General features: G+C 39.4%; 1 protein-coding gene across 22 annotated transcripts in view; it reads left to right on the top strand.

Annotated features, from left to right (window-relative positions):
* Positions 1-22,495, top strand: part of ZNF423 (zinc finger protein 423) — a 322,726-nt gene that overhangs the window by 158,590 nt on the left and 141,641 nt on the right. The window contains exon 4 of one of the 22 annotated variants that reach the window (XM_065567080.1): positions 22,257-22,325. The exons of the other annotated variants lie outside the window; for them this stretch is intronic. Within the exon in view, the coding sequence (XP_065423152.1) occupies positions 22,257-22,325 (69 nt within the window). The remainder of the gene's footprint in view (positions 1-22,256; positions 22,326-22,495) is intronic. 22 annotated transcript variants of the gene reach the window in all.

Consider the following 22,495-nt stretch of genomic DNA (forward strand, 5'->3'; position numbering starts at 1 on the left):
GTGGGTGCAGCCATTCTTCAGAAGTTGGATGCTAAGCATCCTTTTCATGTGTTACCAGAAGAATTTCTTAAATTGTCTCATCTGTTTATAGCATTTGGGTCTAAGCCCAAAAGGGAAGCTATCTCAATCAAAAGACTATCTAAATGGATAATACAATACTTTGAGACCTGTTACAAGAAGGCAAATGTCCCAGTCCCACAGCTCCCAAGGCGTATTCCACCAGAGCGGTGGTGGCTTTGAAGGTTTGCTTGGGCAAGGTTCCCATTTCAGATGTTTTCTGGACAGCTACCTGGAACTCTGTGCACAGATACCAAACATATTGCTTAGATGTAGAGGCTAGGCTTAATGCCTACTTTAGAAAAACAGGTTTTTAGTCTATATTTACTTAATTTAGTCCTCAGCTCTCCTCCTGAGAATGACTGTTCACTGCTTGTTAGAGTCGAAGAACGAGAAACAGTGGAGGCCACTTTCATGAAGAAGAAAATGCAGCAATTAGAGTTCTGAGAGTATTTTTTCCCTTCAGACTTCATCCTTCCATTTCCACTTGTCTAAGGAGTTTCCATGTTCTAGAGAGGACTGGGGGTAATGGGATAGCATATGCAATGTGTCCTTTTTCTAGCTGTTGTTTTGATGACATAAGGTGCTTGTATCAAAGCACAGTGACCAAACTCTGCTGACTGCTTCTAATGACTCCAGTGTGGCATGGTGTGTGAATCCAAACGTAGATTTGTAGTTAGCTGTGTGTTTTCACCTCAGCTGTCTTCTGGCAGTGCCCATTACCAATATTGATATTACCAAAGAACATTTCTTAACATCCTGAGGCTTTTCTTTTTTAAAAGATTTTTTTTTAAATCAAAAGTAATTTTTTCCAAAAAAAATTTGATCACTTTCTTGCACATTTTTTTTAAAAAGCACTGTCCTATTTTTCCTTTTACCATTTATTCTAACAGTATCATCTTAAAAATTAAATAATAGTAATAAAAAAAATTCTAGGGTCATTAGACTGGAATACGCGGCGTGAAATCCGAAACAGTGGGAAATAGATGCCATTATTTGTACAACCACGGGTCGCATATCAGATTTATAATCTTGACACTTGGGCTAAATAAAAAGCGATCCTTTTAATAACCTAACACTTCCTTAATAACTTATTTCTGAAAGGTGAACTTGGTTTTTTGACTTTGTTGCAGTAATGGAGAATATGGCTAGTTTAATTATTTTTATTTTTAAATCCACATCCGGCATGTCTGGACTAAGTTATCTGCAGTGCATTTTTAAAGACCATATTGCAATATTAGGCATAACTGTCTGCTGTGTATAAAAAGTGGTGGTGGTGGTGGTGGGGGAGATATGTTTGAAATTTAATCATGCTTCTACTTAAGCTCAGTCCCAGAGCAATCCTTTTTTCTGCTGCTGAGCTCAAACAGCTAGTAGCCAGGTTTGATCTGCTGCCCCATGGAGCAGTGCCCTCTGTGAATTTGAAGTTTTTTCAACCCGGGAGTCTGCAAATAAAGAGTAGCCTCAGGTAGCCAGATCTCTCCTTCCCAAAGCAGCTCCTGGGGCGTTGCCTGGAGCAGTCCTCCTGAAATAGTTGCTGGCAATTGCTGTGGAAGACTCTCTCTACCGCTGCCCTTGTTCCCCACCCCCTCCTTCTGGCATAAGGGAGGAGCTTTGGAGTCCAGGAGTCCTATTGGACTTTAATAAAATGAAAAAATAAAAGCAGAGCAGTTTTTGTAGGGATCTGGCGCAGTCTGTGGGAACAGGAGCCACAGCAAGACAAAACCCAATGGCCTTCAAAACTTTTTCCCCTTCTTTTTCACCACATGACATGGGGGATGTGGACAGTAATTAAAGGACCCCCTCGTTCCTCATTTTCTGTGCCTGTTCCTTTGATCTGGTTTGTGTCGGGTAGCTATTTTCATTGTTCCTGCCTTTTCTTTTATTCTCACCCAGCCCCTTTGATCTGAGCGCTGATGATCTTTAATTCCAAAATAGGAAATGGGCAGGATAGCATTACTGGCCCTACAGAATGCATCTTTCACATCTTATTTTTAAACTTGAGCATAATGGATATAGGCTGAGGCATGGTGAGAATTAACCCTTTGAGCATAAGTGATTCGCTGAAGAGGTTACGAACCTGACGACCAGTTTTGGCAAAGTCAGTCAGGTTTATCTCCTCTAGGTTCCTACAGACACATTTCTAAAGTATTGATGTTGCTGATTATTTTGGTTAAAATATGATGTATCTCTAAATATAATCTGGAGGGAGTTTTTCCTAATTGTTCCCATATGGGAAAAAATGTGCTGAGAAAGAACAGTAAAGCTAATGCAGTTATTCTGACTGGCTTCACTTGGCAGCACAGTGGGAGTGAAGCATACTGTTTATTAGTGTATGTTAATAAACTATAAGGGACAAGCTGCGGGTGGTGGTTTATAAACTGTTAGCTCAGGTAGGATAGATAACAATATGGAGGTTATTAGTAACGTTTGCAAGAGAGAAGGAATGGAGAGTCTTGCTGTTGTCCTGGAGTCACAGAAGGTACATTATTTCACGGTATGCTGTGTCCTTATTAGAGGGGTTTTTAATAGAGAGAATGGGCTTGATGCTCCATGCACCAGAGGGGGTAATGCAAATTGCACCCCCATGCTGTGCCATCAGGGGCTGGTGCTCCCCCGAGGGAGGGCAGGTGGTGTTTGCACAGTCACCTTCCCTCAGGGGCTGTGCATGGGGAGGGCAGCTTTAAACCACTGCTGGGGCTCCATGGAGCACCATCAGCAGAGGCTGCCTTGGGGATGTGCTGAATTAGTGCATGCCCCATCTGCCTTGACTACATCCCCTCCCTGTGGGCTTTTAGCAACAGTGGCTCTACTTTTACAGGAAATGGCCCTGCATGTGCCAAAGTGACAGGGATGGTGACATTGAAAAGGTTTAGGTTTGAACACATGTGGTAGAGACTAATTTGTAATTTTATATACATAGACCAGAATTTTCAAATTTGGGTGCTGATAGTTAGGCACCTAAACCCATAGTTAGGCACTGAAGTGGCCTGAAATTAGGAAGTACTGAGCATCTGCAGCTGCCATTAACTTCAGTAAGCGCTGTGTGAAAGCTTCAGAAAATCAGGCTGCTTGATTTTAGTTGCCTAGTTTTGGTCAACAATATTTGAACATTTTGGCTATTCATTCTCTCTTCCCTCTGCCCATGTGGCTCTCCTCCCTATATGGGGCAAGCAGAAAGCAAGTTACCAGTTTTTTAACTATTATTGGTGTTACAGAACCCAGAGGGCCCAATCGGGATCAAGACTCCATTGTGCTAGGTGCTGTACAACTATATAACAAGACATAGCTCCTGCTCTGATAAGCTTACAATTTAATTCTGACACAAGATTCTACAGAAAGGGGTTAACAAACAATAGGAAAGGGTGAATAGGACAGAAAAAGTTAACAGTGATGAGATCATAGGATTGTGTAGGTTAATGTGTACCTTGATGTGTCTGATCTAATTAGGGTTTGTTTTTTAATCTCTGCCTTTATGTCTTTCCATTTTTTAAATTATATATAATATGAAAAAAGGCAAATATCTATCTATCTATCTATCTATCTATCTATCTATCTATCTATCTATCTATCTATCTATCTATCTGGATTTTCACTCCAAATGTTACCAAAGCTCCTAAAAAGTAATCTGTAATGTGTTTGTGCAAATCTCCAAAGCAGCTCCTATTCACAAAATACTGTGGGGAGACGTTTATTACACATTATGGCTCTGGTTTAGCAAGGTACTTAAGCATGTGCCTAACTTTACGCAAGTGAATAGTCCCGTCGTATTCAATGGTACTGCTCATGTGCTTAAGGCTGGGAATGTGCTTAGGTATCTTGCTGAAAAATTAGGCATGTGCATGGCCAAAATTAAGCACATGCTCAAGTAACTTGTTGAACTGGGGCCAGCACCAGATGTACTGCCCACTAGAATTAAATTTGCTAAATTGTTTCCACTAGGGCCCCTGTTTTGACATGCCCCTAAATTTCCCAGCTGATTACTTTTGGCTGATATTTTCCATGCTTGATTCTTGGCTGAAGGTGAATCTTTCTGGAAAGCATGAGCAAAACCCTTCATTTGATTTTTGAGCTGTGGATATGTGGGGAGGGAGGGAGACATGCCCTTCCAATTGTCAAACAAGCAAACTTATTACTCTTTGATTTTTAGACAGAGCTAAAGCAAAATGTTTAAATTTGAAAAAGGAAACTTGGCATGAACACAATCCTCAATGAGGACTAGAGCCTTTCTTTGGTTTGGAGCAAAAATATTAAAAACAAAACAGCTTTACGGGACTGAGCATGCTCAGCTAGCATCTAGATTTTAGCAGTCTAATGAAGCCTGCTGTCTTTGTGATTTCACTGCACATACTCCCTGCTTGCCTTGGTTGGTGGCTGGGTAGCAGACCTCTGCTGCAGTAACAATTAGCCTGAGGGAGACTGTAGGTGTCTCACTGAAACTCGCATTACAAAATCCTCCAAAATGCCTCCCATAATATTAGACACAGGAGAAAAACACAGGTGTGAAAAACTTTCCTAGATCCCATGAGCTCAATGTCTCTTGGCAGTTTTGGTAGATTCTGTTTCATTATACGAATTCCAAATTTACATTTACCAAAAAAAAGTACATTTTTGTCTTCCATCACATTGAGAATTAGCAACAACAGTCTGCAGCCAAACAGTTCCTTGTCTATGTGAGGATAATAAGGGCTTGTTATTCACTGGTGGTGCATTTCTACAGATCCACCTTATAGTGTAGCAACACGGCAGACTCTAGTGTAGGCAGGGCACAGCAGTGTTTATCCCATTGAGTCATCTAACTGGTGCAGCTGCACCTTTGGAGACCTACAGGTACCAATTTTCATAGTATAGGCACAGACTAAAGGCAGCTAAGGTGAGAACTTGCCACTCATTTGCCCATTCCACCTCCATTTACACCTGATTTTAAAAACCTAAGTGGGACCATTTAAATGCTGACATTATAAAGCACAGTCCTGTTGGAATGAGAGTTTCATTGCTGCTGGGATTTTATCATATTGTGTAATTAGTGAAGGAGTTAAGGGACATAGAGCCTGAGAGAGGGTGTTTTTTGATAGTTTTAAATCTAAATACATAAAATTAACTTTATTTTGCTTTTTAAAATTAAATAAGTAAATTAAATATATACTATATAAATGAAACATTAAGGTTACATATTTGAGTTCATAGAAAGACAGGAAAAGACTAAAGTGTGAGGTTTCAATAGCAGTGTATATTCAGCCTTGCTGTACCTAGGTAATATTTTATGTTCCTTTTTTTTCCTGGTAAAGTGTTCAGCTTAATATATTACTGTTTGTCACACAATGTTTACCACAAAATGTTTGACACAGCATGCCCAAGTAAACATTACTGTTGAAAGGCTCTTTAACTTTTGCATGGCCTGACTTTGTAATGATTTAAATTCTGTAGCCATAATGTTGCATAAACATAGCTTTTGACATGTAATATATACAATTTAAGATGAATGACACTTTTGTGAGCTAGTTTGTCAATTCTTATGTTTTTTTTTAAGAGAGAGTTTTTGTCCTTTTCTTCTGTGCTGTCTGTTCTGAATTACCAGCTTTTGTCAATTTAAGGTGGATCTGTAATATTGTAATGTGTTGTTTTTGTAGCATGACGCTACAAATTAGGGGCAAGGTTGTCATAGTTTCAATTATCTATCAGTTTTTAACTCTCATTGCTTTCTGTAAACTGTCCTGCTGGATACCAACAAACCTGTGTTGATGTATAGTGTGTTCATATACTCTAGGTTACACGAGGGAGCTGTGTTTTGTGTGAAATGTGCTTAAAAATCACTTCACATGCTGTGTGTGTCACTTTGCAAGTTGAATTCAGAGTTCCTTCCCCTGTTAAGTCTCTCTCATTTTTTTAATAATGAAAGATCATAATGATAACTAGTACTTACTCATTGTCAGGGGCTGTTGTGAAGGTCAGAAGTATAACTGGGTTCAAAAAAGAATTAGGTAAGTTCATGGAGGTTAGGTCCATCAATAGCTATTAGCCAGGATGGTCAGGGATGCACCCCATTCTCTGGGTGTTCCTAAACCTCTGACTGCCAGAAGCTGGGATTGGATGACAGGGGATGGATAACTATAATTACCCTGCTCTGTTCATTCCCTCTGAAGCATCTGGCACTTGCCACTGTCAGAAGACAGGATACTGGTCTATATGGACCACTGGTCTGACCCAGGGTGGCAATTTTTATGTGCTTATAGAGCACTTTTCATCCACAGACTTCAAAGCTCTTTGCAAAGCAGGCTAAGTATCATTTATACCCATTTTACAGATGGGGAAACTGAGACACAGAGAGGCTAAGTGACTTGCTCAATTCATGCAACAAGTCATTGGCAGAGCTGAGAATAGAATACAGGTCTCCTGTCTAAGCCATACACTGGTCCTTGTATATGATACATTGGACTGCACTGCCTCTTTCATAGTAGTTAGCAACTCCTTGTTGAAATTATCTCCTATTCAGTCAATTGGAAGATGGATTGGTTTAAATGAGGTGGAAAAAATGTATACCATCATCCTTATCACTGATTCTTTAGGCTTGTGAGACGTTGAATGTTTTGTAGGGTTCCTGTGCTCATTCTGGCTGTCTGGCTAAATAGTCTGTTCAAAATAAAAAAAACTGTTTTAAAATGATGGTTGATTGGAAAGAAACCCCTAGAGCATGTTTGCTACTGTAATTTCTCTCCAATTCCCTTTTTATAACTTCCATCCAAAACATTAAATGACAGAATTTGGCAGAATGAAATCTAAGGCCATGTGTATACTAAAAATGCTTTACCAGTATACGAATACTGGAATATCAGTGGCAAAAAAGGCTAATATCTTTCTGGAGTATTTTAATAGGAATGTTGTATGTAAGACACAGGTAATTGTCCTGCTCTACTTGGCAGTGGTGAGGCCTCAGCTGGAGTACTGTGCCCATTTCTGGGCACCACACTTTAGGAATAATATGGACAAACTTGAAAGAGTTTAGAGAAGAGCAACAAAAATGAGAAAAGGTTTACAAAACCTGACCTATGAGGAAAGGTTAAAAAAAATGGGCATGTTTAGTCTTGAGAAAAGAAAACTGGGGGGAGGGGGGAGGACCTGATAACAGTCTTTAAATATGTTAAAGTGATCAGTTATTCTCCATGTTGGCTGAAGGTAGGACAAGAAGTAATGGGCTTGCTGTGCAGCAAGGGAGATTTAGGTTAAATAATAGGAAAAACTTTCTAACTGTAAGGGTAGTTAAGGTCTGGAATAGGCTTCCAAGAGAGGTTGTGGAATCCCCATCATTGGACTGGCTTTTAAGAACAGGACCTGTCAGGATGGTCTAGATTTACTTGGTTCTGCCTCAGTGCAAGGGGGCTGGACTTGATGATGTCCCGAGGTCCCTTTCCGCCCTATGTTTCTATGATTCTTTTATACTGGCAAAACACGCCCAGTTTGGATGCAGCTATACAGGCAAAGGTGTGCTGTGCATCAGTGTAGGAAAACCATCTCTTATGAACGAAACAAGCTGTAGCAGTAAAAGTACAGTTTTGTCACTATAGCTATATCCACACTGGGGACTTCTGCCAGCATAGCTAGGTGGGTCCAGGATCACACCTCTTCACATACCTGACTGACGTAGCTATGCCAGCAGAAGTCTGTAGTGTGCAGACAGAGGCTAACATACAGTAAAGTAAACTGATCTTAATGGTTGCGTTGCAGGGAATAAAAAAAACCCCATCAAGCCTGACAAATTACTCCACGTTGCATGTGTGTAGAGGCTGGGGAAAGGAGAACTCTGTTATTCTTGGAAAAAAAACCTTTTCAGTTTTCCCTAATCCAGCATCTGGAGGCCCAGCTGTGCTAGCTTGAGGCTGTGTGTAGTCTCATGCATGGAAAAGATGATGGACAGATGGCTGTGTGAAATGCTTTCTCTACCTACAGGTCAGATGTATGGCCATCTGTGTGAGTAGTGGCAGTGCAAAACTGTATATGAAGAGGTATTTCAAACAAAGATTCTCCAGTTGTGCTGCACTCTGAACCAGTTTCTCTTGTGATTTGGTAAGAGGACTGATGATGTTCAGGTATTTTAAGACTGTGTGTTAGTGCCACAATTGCTATAGAGCTGTCACTACTCCATGACTTCCTGTTCCATGAACTGACTGTAAATTCTCTTCTCTGGTTTGGAACTCTGCATACCACCTGGAAGTGACTCTTTTGGTTACATTGGCCTTTGTTTTCTGCTAATTTTCACCTCTGTATTTCCACTGACTTAATGGAATGGCATTGTTCCTAATTGAAACTAGTATAAGTAAGAGGAGCATCAGGTTAATTACTTGTAACATTTCAGCTCTTTTGATTTATTTGTGCACTCTGATCACTTAAATGCTGAGGCACATTTGCTTTTTAACACTTGGTTTCCTGTAATATAAAAATGACTTCATATTTACAAATGAAGCAAGGTTTTATTCTGCAAAGGGACAGGCCTTCTTTTTATCTTTGTTTTCCTTTTTAAACAAATTTAAAATTGCTAAGTTGACATTTGAAAACCAGCTGTAGTATTTTACATTCATCATTATTATGTGTGTATATTTTCATAGCATTTATGAGCTCCACACATGGACCAGAACACCATTGTGCTAGATGCTGTACAAAGAGAGACCACAAAGATGGTCCCTTCTACAAAAAAGACCTTACAATATAAGAAAAACGTAGGCCACATTTGTGCTAGCAAACTTTGTAGCCATAATTAACCTCAAATGGCAGGATCAATGGTGGAAGCTATAAATTACAGCCATGAGATTTGCTAGTGTAAACAAGGCCTTAAAGATTACATCTTGTTCATACCACTCACATAGGGCTCCTGTGGTGTTAATCACATGATTATGACAAACATTTAATATTGTATGGTTTTGCTGGAGAACCTCCTGTCTCAGAGGTACATATTGTGGGTTCTTAGCCCTTTAATTGAGGAGCTTGTGTTTTGAACTTTTAGCAAAGATATTCTTTCTCCATAGTGTTCATTAGCCAGTGAATTAGATATGGGTTAACAAAAACAGAAGAAAACACATATTATCCCCTGCAGTATGTGTTCTCAGTGCTTTGTCCGTTCCAGTTTAAAATGACTCAGATGATGATGCTTCTACAACTTCCCATTGGAAATGTATCCCAGTCTATTGCTATTAGGAATTGTTTAGTGATGTTTCTTTTAAAATTGTCTTTGCTAACTTCATCCCATTATTCCTAGTTCTACCCCTGTTAATCACCCCCAAACAATTCCTCCCCCTTCAAGCCCTTGTACATTGTTATCATACTACCCTTAGCTACTCTTTAACCAAGATCCATACAATTATAGTACCTGTTTTAACCGTTCCTCATACATTAGTCCATCCAGCTCCTTAATAAATTTTGTTGTTCTCCTCTAAATTCTCTCCAGTTTGTCATCATTGTCATCTCTGGACACCTTAGCACCAAAAAAGTTTTGTAGGTAAAGTTTCAGCAGTATTGTATAGTGAGTGAGGAGAGCATTTATTTCCCTCCATTTTTATTCCTGGGGTAAGAGAGATCCTGTATCATCACTTCTTCAAAACACTTAGGGGAATAATTTGGTACCACATCTTCCCAGAATTCGTATAATTCTCTGTTGTTAAATTAGTGGAGAAAATTTATGGATTGAAATGGAATAAGATTAAATGTGACTCACTTCTCCTTGGCCCTTCCCCACAAAAATCTTCCCATTTGTTTGGGTAAGTACTGTCTTCATTAGGCAGGAGAAAAGATGCAACATCAGAATGAAAAAAAAATCCTGAAATATTATTGACTCTGTGTTTGAGCCCTAAATAATGTCTTGGAGCAGGAGCAGCAGTGGCTAGGAGAAATCAGAGGGTCACTAATCCATGTTGCCAAAATAGTAATTAGCTATGCAAATGTAACATTTTTACTGTTCAGGATGGATTACAGTATCCATTGTAAAATAAAAAGAAACAAATGAATTGTGCCTGTGAAATTGTGTAAAAAAGACCACTGCTTCCCCATTAAATAATGAGAAGTAGCTTAGCCACTAAGAAAAGTTTGTTTTCAGGCTGAGGCTCAAGTATAATTGGGCTTCCAAAGAATGGAACACGTTTTAATTTTTAATTGGAAATCAGAGGAGTAAAAGAGTCGAAATCTGCTTCAGCTGGAGGTTTTGCTCAATGTTGGAATTTTCCTTAATAAGCTGAAACATTCCAGGCCTGCCTCAGTTAGCAGTTGGGTGCAGTGGCTTTACTCAGGGGGTAGACATCTTAATGCTCATGTAATTATCATGTAATTATTTTGTAATGTGGGATCAACATTTTGCATATAGGGCATTCTTTCACTAAACTTGAAAAATAAAAAGTTTTATTCATTAAAGCACTGATACAGGCATTTCATCTCTAAAGAGGAAGCATTTCCCACCCCTTCTCTTTAACACACACACAAATATTTTAAAACACTTCATAGGTGGTGCCTTCAAGGTAAATAGAATTATTTAATGCAGTCTCGTTGAATATTTATCAGACTTTCTTGTTGGTAAAACTACCTTTCAACACAAGTGTCAAGTGGGTTGCAATTATCATCAGAGCTGATAAGTGCAAATAAGTGATAGCTTGCCTGCTAAAGCTGTGTGTGCACATCTTGTAAAGGGGAATCTCGTGGAAGTATGTCATTTTCTGTTTTCGAGTGTTTTCTTTGTTGCCATTGAACTTTCATAATCAAAGTTGTGAAAGACTGATTGTCTTCAGCAGAATACTTACATTATATTATGAGCTATCATAATAAATATACCTGACTGAGATGTAAGATGTATTCTAATACATAGAATTTTATGTAGCCTCTCTGTGCTTACATTTGTTTCACCTGCTGTACGTAGTTGATCACGTCTGAAATTTGGCTGAGAAGAATTTGGTTCTCATTTATAAGTGCAGTCAATATGGCTCTATTTAAATATTGTACCCCAAAATGCTATCTAGCCTCCTATTCAGGAAACGCTTGATGGTTTGAATCTTAGCACTATCATGGGTTCAGCTTTAGAAACTATAGATGTGCTGGGAGCCTCTGGATCTTGACTCACCCGATGTTTGTAGATGAGTATCTTAAGAGGAACTGCCCTGTAAACGTCATTGCTTTTATAGAAAAGGGACAGGAAAGAGGAGCACTGTGGCTCCAAATGGCTCCCTCAGCGCAGCAGTAAATCCTGGTATTAGTGGGGTGCAACTGTGAGGAACTACAGAGCTGCCTCTTGATGTTACCATTTCCTAGAGAAAATGGACAAGCTAATCTGTAATGGATGGCTTCCTTCAATGGTTGCATCTTGCACTAACTCTTTTATTCCTCTGTATAGATGCAGCATTATGATAAACAAAATATCTATCTTTCAAGAACAACAGTAAAGAAAGTTTGAACTTTCTTTTTCATATGTCTACTGAAATTGTTACATCTGAAACTATTTGGCTGGGATTTGCAAAAGAAGTCAAATGTCCTCGTTGTGAGCTATTCAGCACATGCTCCTGCTTCTTCATAAGCAGCACATCTCATTTTTAGATCATAATTCAAGAAGTCCATGACAAGAGAGTTTTTCTATTTTCTTTTCTTCACCAGATGGCTACAGTTTACTGTGTTTTTCTGCTCTATGGTTTAAGTTATAAAATACCTGAGGATTTGAAGACAGACCAGTGGCAAATAGGAAATTTTCTCAGGCAGGTGGGAGAGGAAAGAGGTTTTCAAACTATTGCATTCTGAAGAATCAGTGGGTTTTGTTTCTGGCTACAAAACTACAGGTAGGGTGGCTTTGTAGATAGGTAGGGTGAAGCAGGGGGGTGCAGATGCCCCGGACTTGGGTGTTGTAGAGCAGTGGTTTTCAACCTCTGGTTCGCAAATCCCTAGGGGTTCGCAGACTATGTCTAAGGAGTCCATGAAAGGTTTCATTACCACAGAACAGTGGTTTTCAACCTGTGGTCCATGGACCCCTGGGGGTCCACAGACTATGTCTAAGATTTTCAAAGGGGCCCACACCTCTTTTTAGGGGTCCTCAAATGAAAAAAGGTTGAAAACCATTGTGATAAAGCAACATGGTCCAAAATAACCCCTACCCTTTGAAAGGGTGAAGTGTGTGCTACTCCAAGGAAAAGCATAGCTGTGTTAGTCAGTGAAGATGGAAGGTGGAGCTATTACGTCGCTTTCTCCCATTCTGACTCGTATAACGACTGGAATTTCCCCAACTTTCAGAACTGGTAGCCCCCTTTTCAGACTAAGAAATGTTTCATAACTTGCTCTTCCAAGTCCTCTCACTTAAATTGTGAGTAAGAAAAACTATAACCCATTCCAGAAATAACTAATTATGAAGTTTAAAAAACTGAAATCTAATTATAAAGAAGTGCAAAATCATATACTCACAATTCAGTGATGGATGAACTATCAAGCTGATGAAAGTTATTCCACACATTATGCTGAGGAAGGACCATACCTTTATGTGACTTTTGATCATCAGATGATTGCAACACTTCGTTGTGATCAACTTAACTGAAGAGAAACCTTTTCTCATTGAGATACCATGAGGATCAATGTTGGATGAGAACCGTCAAAGCTTCTGCCAACTACAGCTGGAAACTTGCTTTAAAGCCCTAAATCTGCTGGGTTCCTCGCTAGAGAAACTCAACTGTCACAAGAGAGGACTGTCACTTTGTCTTGTGGTGGCCCAATCACTGCTGCCAAGTTAACCCTCATCCTAGATCAAAGTGTTGGTGATTCGTTTTTTTTTTTCCTTCAGTGGGTGTTAGGAAAAATAGTTTTGCAGCTGAATCTGAAATGCCTTCAGACTTAAGATGGCTCCCAACTTGCTCATCAGGTCTCTTTATGAAGTCTGAAACAAGGAGAAAGTACTCCAATTTTTCTCTTTGGAAGACCAGTTTCCAAATTTTGTGATGAATGCTTCAGGTCAGAACATTCATATTCCTCCTCTGAGGAGAAAAGTTCTGCTTGTTAAGTTGCCCAAAACTGTCAGCAAGAAAGGCTAAGTGTGACCTCCCCCACCCCCACCCCAATGAATTAATAATCATTCAGGAAAGTCTGCACTGTTGTTCTTAATTCCAAGAGTTGAGTTAGGCCTTTGCTTTGTGAGGGCTACCTCACCTTGTTGTGAAAGAGGAATTGCTGGTGAAGGGCTTCCATGTTGTCACAGAGCAATGTGAAAAATCAAAAATGCATGGGATGGCCTTTAACTCTAACAGCTTCATGTAGATCCTGTAAAAGGTTTGCAGACTTTTTCTTCATAAAGAATGCTTAGCAGTGTATGAAACCACAAGGCATTTGGTGTGAAGTTTTGGATCTATACCTGCCTCTGAGGCTACTACCTGTCTTACCTGTTATTTTTCTTGTCACCATCTGTGCAGATTGCAATATATCGCTCCCACTGTTCAACTCTGACTGCTTCTTGAAATGTCTCGAATGAGCATTTTCCTGTTGTGTCCTGGCACAGCTTTCCAATAGAGCAAGTCGTCTTTAATAGAACTAACAGAAATGTACCTCAAAGTGCTAGAAGCTGGGTGCAGCACAGACATCGGTTGTCATCTCTAGCTGAATTGCTTAAGTAATCCCTTTTGCTAAGTTTTGAAAGCAGATTCTCTCTGTCATCCTCAGCCGTGTCACTAGCCGAGTGTGAAAGTTATTTAACAAAGCCATTGTTTTCAGTTTGGTAGCTGCGTCATGTCCTACAACTTCTGAAAACAGATCTATTGTGTAGGAGAGGATGTAATTATAGGCAATAGGGTGTGCTTTGTGCTGTTACGTGATTTCAGAGATATTAGATCAGATGCCTGTTTATGTTGACACTGCCATTTTGAGTAATGAAGTCTTACTGACTCCCTCCTCGCTCCCCCAAGAAATCAAGTTTTTTTGAGAATTTTTTTTTGTCTTTCATTGATGGATTTTTTGATTTCTAAATGTTGCAGCAACTTAGAAGGCTTTTTACATGTGGCTTTCAGTACTCCAGAACATGCTGTAAAATGTGGTTTCCAATCAATGTTACATGTCACATCATGTATGTGTTTTCATTTTTCTTTCGGAGCTCTCAGTGGGACAGCTTACCACTGCCCCTTTCATGAAAGAATCCATCTTTCCAAATCACTCCTTAGCCAGAAATGAACTCCAAAAAAGACTGAATGGTTTACATAGCATGAAGCTCAAAATTCACTCTGAGGCCTTTTGCAACTGACACAATCAGTTTTTTAGTTCAGATTGTATTTTGTCGTACTCTGTGTGAGTACTTGCACTTTATGCTGTCTGTAACATGTTTTTAATGAGGGTATATGCTGGTTTATATACAGGAAATCCTGGAATGCTCACAGGTACAAGTTTAGTACTGTTCGGAGTTTATTTTGTTTTTAGTGGAGATTCTTGCAATCTGTTGCAAACACCCGCATCCTGCACTAGTCTATGCTGACTATGCTGCCTAACCTCTGGCCTCCCAACAGATGTTTCTGACTTTTCTTTCCTGCTGTCAGAGTAAGTAGGGTAGGGGGCTCTCCCTAGAGTGTTGATGCCGAACTTTGCCTGGGGGGTCCCCTTTGACGTTTCTTTTTGGCCTCTGGCTAGGTATACTACTATAAAAGCACTGATGTAATAGACTAATTATCCATGCTGTAGCATTCAGCATGGTACACTTTCGGTGTTTTCTGCGCTCTTATTGGATAGCAATGTTAACAAAATGTCCCCATGAAGAATGAATTAATGTATGTGAGATTCATCTTCGGAGTTCAGGGAGGGGTAAAGCACAGGCTGAAATTAAATGTCACAAACTATGGCTTGTTCTTCATTGCTTGTTCTCCACTGCTTTCCCAGTGTATTCATTACACAATATTTCTTATTCAAATTAATTACTCCAGTGTCCCCGGAAATCTTCTTAATAGATTCCAACAGGCCTTTTGTCTTGTTTCCATTCTGGTTACCTGGCAGTGTATTTAGGAAGGTGTGGTGCTGGACTGTGTGTTCAGTACTGTTAAAGGGTATCTAGAAATAAAATGTATATGACCAGAATTTTCTATATACTTAGTTAGAAAATCCAATGTATCACTCTTGGTATTTGTACTTAACCCTTCAGAATAAGACCATTCATATTTGTTGAAAAACTGGAAGAGAACAGCTGTATCAGAATCCACTGAATGAGAATTGCTGTGCTAGTCAAGGGGGGTTAGAGGGAGTTCTGAAGACTTGCCCAGACTGAACGTCTCAAAGTTTACTTTTGAAATATTTGCATTGGGGTGAACAATTTGGTGGAGAAGTAGTTTGGGAAGTCAACAAAGGTTGCCTTATTTATTATCCACAGTGTTTTATTTCTTGATATCTAGAGGGAAGTCCATACATTGCTGTCTGAGATGCTGTAAAATATAAAGTTGTGCACAAAAGTTTGTTTTTAATTCTAGAATTTAATTCTTTAATTCTATATGTGACAGTGCTTCCTTACGCAACCAAAAGCAGAATCTAGTGCAGTGGCTCTCAACCTTTACAGACGACTGTACCCTTTTCAGGAAGCTGATTTGTCTTGCATACTCCCAAGTTTCTCCTCACTAAAAAACTACTTGCTTACAAAATCAGGCATAAAAATACAAAAGTGTCACAGCCCACTATTACTGAAAAATTGCTGACTTTCTCATTTTTACCATAGAATTATAAAATAAATCAACTGGAATATAAATATTGTACTTACATTTCAGTGTATAGTATGTAGATCAGTATAAATAATTCATTGTCTGTATGAAATTTTAATTTGTACTGACTTAGCTACTGCTTTTTATGTAGCCTATTGTAAAACTAGGCAAATATCTGGATGAGTTGATGTATCCCCTGGAAGACCTCTGTGTACCCCCAGTAGGGTTGCCAACTTTCTACTCGCACAAAACCGAACACCCTTGTCCTGGCCCCGCTCCGCCCCTCATCAGAGGCCCCACCCCTGTCCCACCCCTTCTGCAAGGCCCCGCCTCCTCTCACTCCATCCACCCTCCCTCACTCACGCATTTTCACCAGGCTGGCTCAGGGGATTGGGGTGTGGGAGAGGATGATGGCTCCGGCTAGGGGTGTGGGCTCTGAGGTGGGGCCAGGGATGAGGGGTTTGGAGTGCATATGGGGACTCTGGGCTGGGGCTGAGGGGCTCAAAGTGCGGGAGGGGGCTCTGGGCTGGGGCAGGGGGTTGGGGTGCAGAAGAGGGGTGTGAGGGTTCCGGCTGGAGGTGTAGACTCTGAGCTGGGGATGAGGGGTTTGGGGTTTAGAAGGGTGCTCCGGGCTAGGACAGGGGATTAGGGCTGGGGCAGGGGACCCACATACCCCTGGTTGAGAACCACTGGTCTAGCGGCCTCTGTATCCCTCCATCCATCCCTCTACAGTTCTTTGCAGTTTGGTTTCTACTGTGTGCCTTGATATTTTAACGGTACAGTTGAGTACAAATGTACTTTGATGCCCCTCTTTACTTTCAACTGCAGGAAAAGAGTTTCAAATGGAAGACCTTGGCAGTTTTCTGGCTTTAAAGATAGCATCCACTATGACACAGGAAGAGTTAATGTTAAACTTTTAGTTCTGAGCTTAGTTTATTGAGCTTCTAGATACAGGGGTTCATTTTCTCAGAGATAATAGATATCACTTGAGAAAACAAAACTGAATTGGGTTCTTTCATAGTTTGTGGGTTTATATCCCATATGGTATAGAAGCAGGCTCTGTGAGGTTGCCTGAAATATGCCTGTCCTCTCAGCATCATTAAAGATAATTCCTGCTTCCCACATTCTATAAGCAATTCTAAGATAGTGCAAAAATTAATAGCTACTTGTTTAGGGAAAGGATTTCACTGCACTTGCTATATTGAAAAAAACCCATATTATCTAGGGACCATTGTATTTATAAAATGTCCCTTTGTAAGAATGTGGGGATTTTATGAGGAATTTTTGGTTGGGTGACCTTTTTACTTTGAGAGCAGCAGTTCACACTCAATATTGGCAAAATGAGTTTGATAGTCCCTGCTTTACTAAACGCTAGTATCTAGATGACAGTAATTCACCCTCTAATACCCCCACTAAACCTATTTATGCAGAACCTGACATGATTTGCAGTTTCTGTTAAGGAGGAACATAGGACTTAGGCAGTGTCTAGAATTAATTTTTTGACCTCCATTTCAGTTATTGGTTGAAGTATTAGACTCTTCAGACAACTAAGCTGCTCATTATATAACCTGGCATTTAGTACCTTATAGCAGAGATGCACTATCAATTCTGTACTTTTTCCTCAAGTAACATGCACCCTTTCTCCTCCAGTGCACAAAACAAGAGGGAAAAGGTTGCAAGGAAAATTCCTGCCAAGCATCAGAGATGAAGTCTGCCCATAAATAGTGACTCTAGTGATAATAGCCCTGTTTAGGCCAACACAATTGCAAACCTGCTATTAATATTGGCTTAACTCTCCATTTTAACGACAACATATATCCATTCAAATATCAACAAGCATTATGAATTCAGAGTACCTGTTTGAGATTTGGGGTCAGTAGCACATATCAGAATAAAACGCCCAATCTTATCTATTCATTTCTAAATATCAGAGGCAGATGGAAGTGTTGGCCACTGATAGCACTTAGAGAAATATATGTGAAAATTTTGTTTCCGTGAATTCAGATAACATCTGCATTAATATGGTTCATAAGGATCATTAATGCTCAGAGTATATTATCAGGTGTTCTCTAATGCACTTTTGATGAGTGTTAATGATGCTTGCTGTAGGGTTTTTTTATTTTTTCTCTCCATCCCCCTTTTTTTCTGCTTGATTGTAATAATGACTTAATCCAGGTGGTAGACTCCATTCAGAAAAGGTTCTAGGGAAATATTATTCCCTAGTACGAGCAAACAACTCAGATAGTCATTGAGCTCACTACGGTACTTCCTCCAGGAGAAATCTTGGCTCACCCCTTGGGTGTCTGGACCTGCCCAGCATTCATAGATTGATTATTTGATTTGGGGGTGGAGGTGAGCAGGAAGAAAGAAGAGAGACGGTAAAATGGTGGTGGGTGGAGAAGGGAAGAAGCCAACATGGTGGCTATTAGAATTACCCGTTTGCTTCGGAAAAAGCCCCTTTTGTAGAATAGAGTCCTCTAAATGTTTGTGTAATTAGAACAAAAGTCAAGAGAACAATGCAGTTCAAAGTGACAATGCTGAGTACAAATGAGGATGGAATTTTTTCTCTCGAGAGCTCTGTGGTCTGAGCCTGGTTTTGATCATGGCTTTTAGAAAATGCCTTTTGTTTTTGGATAAACTGATATTGTCGCCAATATTTCTCTTGTGTGGCTTTTTCTACCTCACTGTCACTCAGGAGAGTTAGACCATTAAGGACTGATTAAAATAGCTAATTGTAATTTGTTCAAAGGCTAGGTTGCATGGTCCTTTTTATGCCATGGAAAGAAACAAACACACAGCAAGCTTTAAACAAAACACATGAGCAAATTCTGTCTTCAGCAAGAAGAGGTGCTGTTTTGAAGCCCGCACGCAGGCAGCAGTGGAGGGAGAATGCAACACATATCTTCAGTCCACCGAGTTTTTCATAGTACTGAATTCATAGTGTGAGATGTCACTCACTCTATTCTGTTAAGTTTCACTTAAAAATTTTTGCTCCACAAGTTAGAGTAAATCATGTTAGCTATTTAAAAGTTGTTCTCTCTTAAGTTCACCCAGTTTTACAAATACGTAGGAAGAGGGGTTTTTTTATTTTTATAATAATAAAAAAAACTCTACTAGATCCCCATAGGAAGACTCAAAAGTAAAGTACATATGAAGAAAATTATGCTATTAGGTTGCTTTTTGCTACACTTTATCAAAAGCTATACTTTGCAAATGTAATCTGTAATAGTGAACTGTGTACAAAGGAAAAGGAGTCATATAGCTGCACATAATGTTTTTTACTTGCTTAAATCATTTTGTATCTTCCCCTTTTTTAACCTCCTTCCAAAGGCAGCTGTTAAATGCATACCTTCATTGCTTCTAAAGTGAAAGCATGGCACACCGAGCTGTTTAACACTGAAGTGCATTGCTAGCAGGGTGGCTTAAGTGTGGTTTCCCCTGGAGTAGGCTATTTTTTCAGAATCGCTAAGTATCTCTTCAGATTGTTTCCATTTGTTGAAAGCATTTTGAAAAATATTTCATCCCATACCCATTTGCCGCTTTTGAACAGTTCCAGGAAGGATGTCCAGGGTGAGAACAGAACCTTTAGTTATCTGTATAAAGCACCTCAGTATTCTTCGCCCATGGGGTGAGGAGGATAGGATGAGGTACAGGTTTTCTAAAGTGGAAACAAGAAACTAACGAGCATCTTCCTTTAGATTATCTTCAGTCGTCCCACCTGAACTGGAAACTGAACTTGTTACTGGCCTTTCACTTTTGAGATGTTTCACTCCCCAGTGAAATAAATTTGATGTTTGCTCAGTTTCTGTACAATGTTAATGTGTCAGCATTTGGCAATTTTTGCTCTTTTGAAACTGAGGCAATACCAAGCACTTGAGCTAACATGGAGACCTCGTCCGATCCTTTCCCCAGTAGAAAGGGTGGTTCCCTTAGTCCTAGGGCTGAGGTCACAGGTGGGGCAGTATGAATAGATTTCACTATGGCTGTTTCTGAACTGACTGGCCTGTGGATGAATAGAGCTTGTTTCCATTGTTGTTAGTCAGTTAAACTTCTCTAACTGATCTGTTCACTCTGGGGAATCAGGTGAGAAAGATGGAAAGGTAAAAATGAAGGGAGAAAGAGAGGTGGGGGGAGGAGAGAACCAAAAATGAATAAAACAGAGCTGTGAATCCAATCGCCAAGTATTACATTATAGAATCCCAGTTTGTATATAAACGTTTCAGAGGAGAATCACATCCAGAAGTTGGAAAAATTGATTTCCAGAGCTGTAACTGTGCAGTGCTCTGTCTTGCCACTAAAGAAGTAGAAAGCTTCATCATAACTTCTAATTCCCCTCCCCCCGCACACTTTAGTACCCTACATTTTATAATTAAAACAGTCAGTTTGAGGGTTTTGATTAAATGTAAAGGTTTTTTTTTTTTTTCCTTCTAGGGGAGACTGCAGTTTGCCCATGAGAACACGTTTGGAATTTCCACTTTTATTTTCTCAGATGGAAATGTAATATTGTGCAATATAAAAAAAATTAACACAGTCTCACTTACTGCACCATTAACTACTCTGGACTGCTTTTCCGTGGTTAGATCCCTTGATGATTCTCACTGGCCTTTGCAGGTTGCTGGACAGTTTTTCTCTTTGCATCTGGGTACTTCTGCAGATTTTCTGCCTTTTCTCTCTCCCTTTCTCTGGTGCCAGGCCCTCCCATTCCTTTGTGAAGGACTCTCAATCACTTTTGTGGCTGTCACAGTCCTTTCTGTTCCTCCTGAGAGCCAAATTCCTCTTGAGCAAAGCCACTGTTTTTTATTTTACCCCAACTTCTCTCACCTTTGATTAAATAAAAAGGTGATTCTACTGGCAGATTTTTAATCAGCCAAATCTGAAGAGGTTTCAGGGAGCTAGCTAGCTATCTCTCAAAGTATCGCTCAACTAAATGAACAGCCTTTTCTAACAAAACAGCAACAGAACATGAAGGTTATCGCAGAAGTTAATAAAAGTAAGGAAATTAATACTCAGAGCTGATCTCCAATGCCTAGGCACTCCGGGGTACATTAAGGAAGTAGTTAGAGAGGCACTGTGGTGAGCCTTAACTGTGAATTACCCTATTTTTATTAACTTTGACAAGCTCAGTGAACTTTTTCTTTTTATTAAGTAATTTAAGAAGCTGATCAGATTGTGTGATTATGTATTTTAATTACACAATCTTACACTTTTTCATAATTACTGTCCATGATAAATATGATTAACTGATTACATTTTGACTGGTGTAACAATTGCACAAAAATACTGATAGGAATTTGTCAAAAGTTGTTAGTGCATGTGTGGGCAGTGGGAACTTTTCTAACTACATCAGAGTGACATTAAAAATTAACTCTCAGCTCTCTTTTTTGCATATCATAAACATAAGACAAATAATATATATTTACAAGATATATACCATTTATGCATTAATCCTGGGTGTTTTTATTTTCTTTTGTCCTAACACTCCTGCTTCATATTTGTCCGAGATTACTTAGTAAAAAAAATCAGTACATCAAATAACAGACTTGTCTTGATCCTAGACAAAACAATTACATTAATACGGATACATTAAAATTACATTAATAAGGTTGAGAGTATGTATGAGTAATTTAAGGGTAAAAAGCATTATAGACATGCTGTAATTATCCCAATGCCACAGATTAAAAAAACCTAAGACATTCAGAGTTAAGGTTACACTTAAAAGAAATCCAAACACATTAAGGTAAGACATGCACAATTAAACTACCCAAACAACTTTAACTCAGCCCTGTAGCAAAGCCAGGAGGGGAAAGAAAATGAAAAACATATAATGTCTTTACAAATCAGTTTCCTCTAATCTGGTACCACAAATACTTTAATTACAGTCATTTGGCTATTGAATGATGTCACTATGTTATTTACTTGTAAATTCTCATAAAATTGATTCTGTGCTTATGAATATGTGAATTCTGTGAATATGCTGTATTTTTCACACAGAACAAAGAGGTTGAACCTCTGCCTCAAGTGCAAAACAGAGCTCAAACTTAATTGTGGAGTCCTGACCAGCACTTCCATAATACTCAGTATTGGTATTGTACACTAGGAGACAAGCTGACAGCTGAAGAACAGTTCTCCACTCTATTTAATAGACATTTGATACTGGGAAGTTGTTTTTTGGGGGGAGGGAAAAAACTAAATTAAAATTAGTCCAATTTTTGTTTAAAAATTGTCCATATCTCCATTTTTCACTCATTTTTTTTCTTCTGCAGGGGTGGAGGATGCTCTGGAAGGTAATTTAAGGAGTCTACACTAGAGCTGGTCAGAAAATAGGGATTTTCCATAGAAATTTTTTACTTTGCAGGAAAAAAATAAAAAATCAAAATATTTTGGCTGAGAACTAAAATATTTCAAGTAGGAAATGCTCCCCTAGTGCCTCATTGGAACTGCAGTTTGGGTGCCCCATACTCCCATTCTCGTTCTTGGGCTGGGCTCTCCTGTCAGCCTACATCTTCTATGATGCACCATCTTCTGCTCTCTTGATAGCTCGGCTGGGGAGCCTGGCCCATAGAGGAGAATGGGGACATGAGGAAATTGAACTACAACTCCCAAGAGGTATGTTTCTGATTTGAAATATGTCAATTTTTAACCAAAACTTCAATTTGGGGGCATTCATTTTTTTGACAAACTATTACATTTTTTTATATGGAAAGCAGACACTTTTCATTAAAGGTTTTGTGTAGTTGAAAACCCAATTTTCAAAGGACAAATTTCAGCCTGCCCTA

Source organism: Chrysemys picta, chromosome 14 (assembly GCF_011386835.1).
Source record: "Chrysemys picta bellii isolate R12L10 chromosome 14, ASM1138683v2, whole genome shotgun sequence".
In the NCBI taxonomy this organism is placed as follows: Eukaryota; Metazoa; Chordata; order Testudines; family Emydidae; genus Chrysemys; species Chrysemys picta.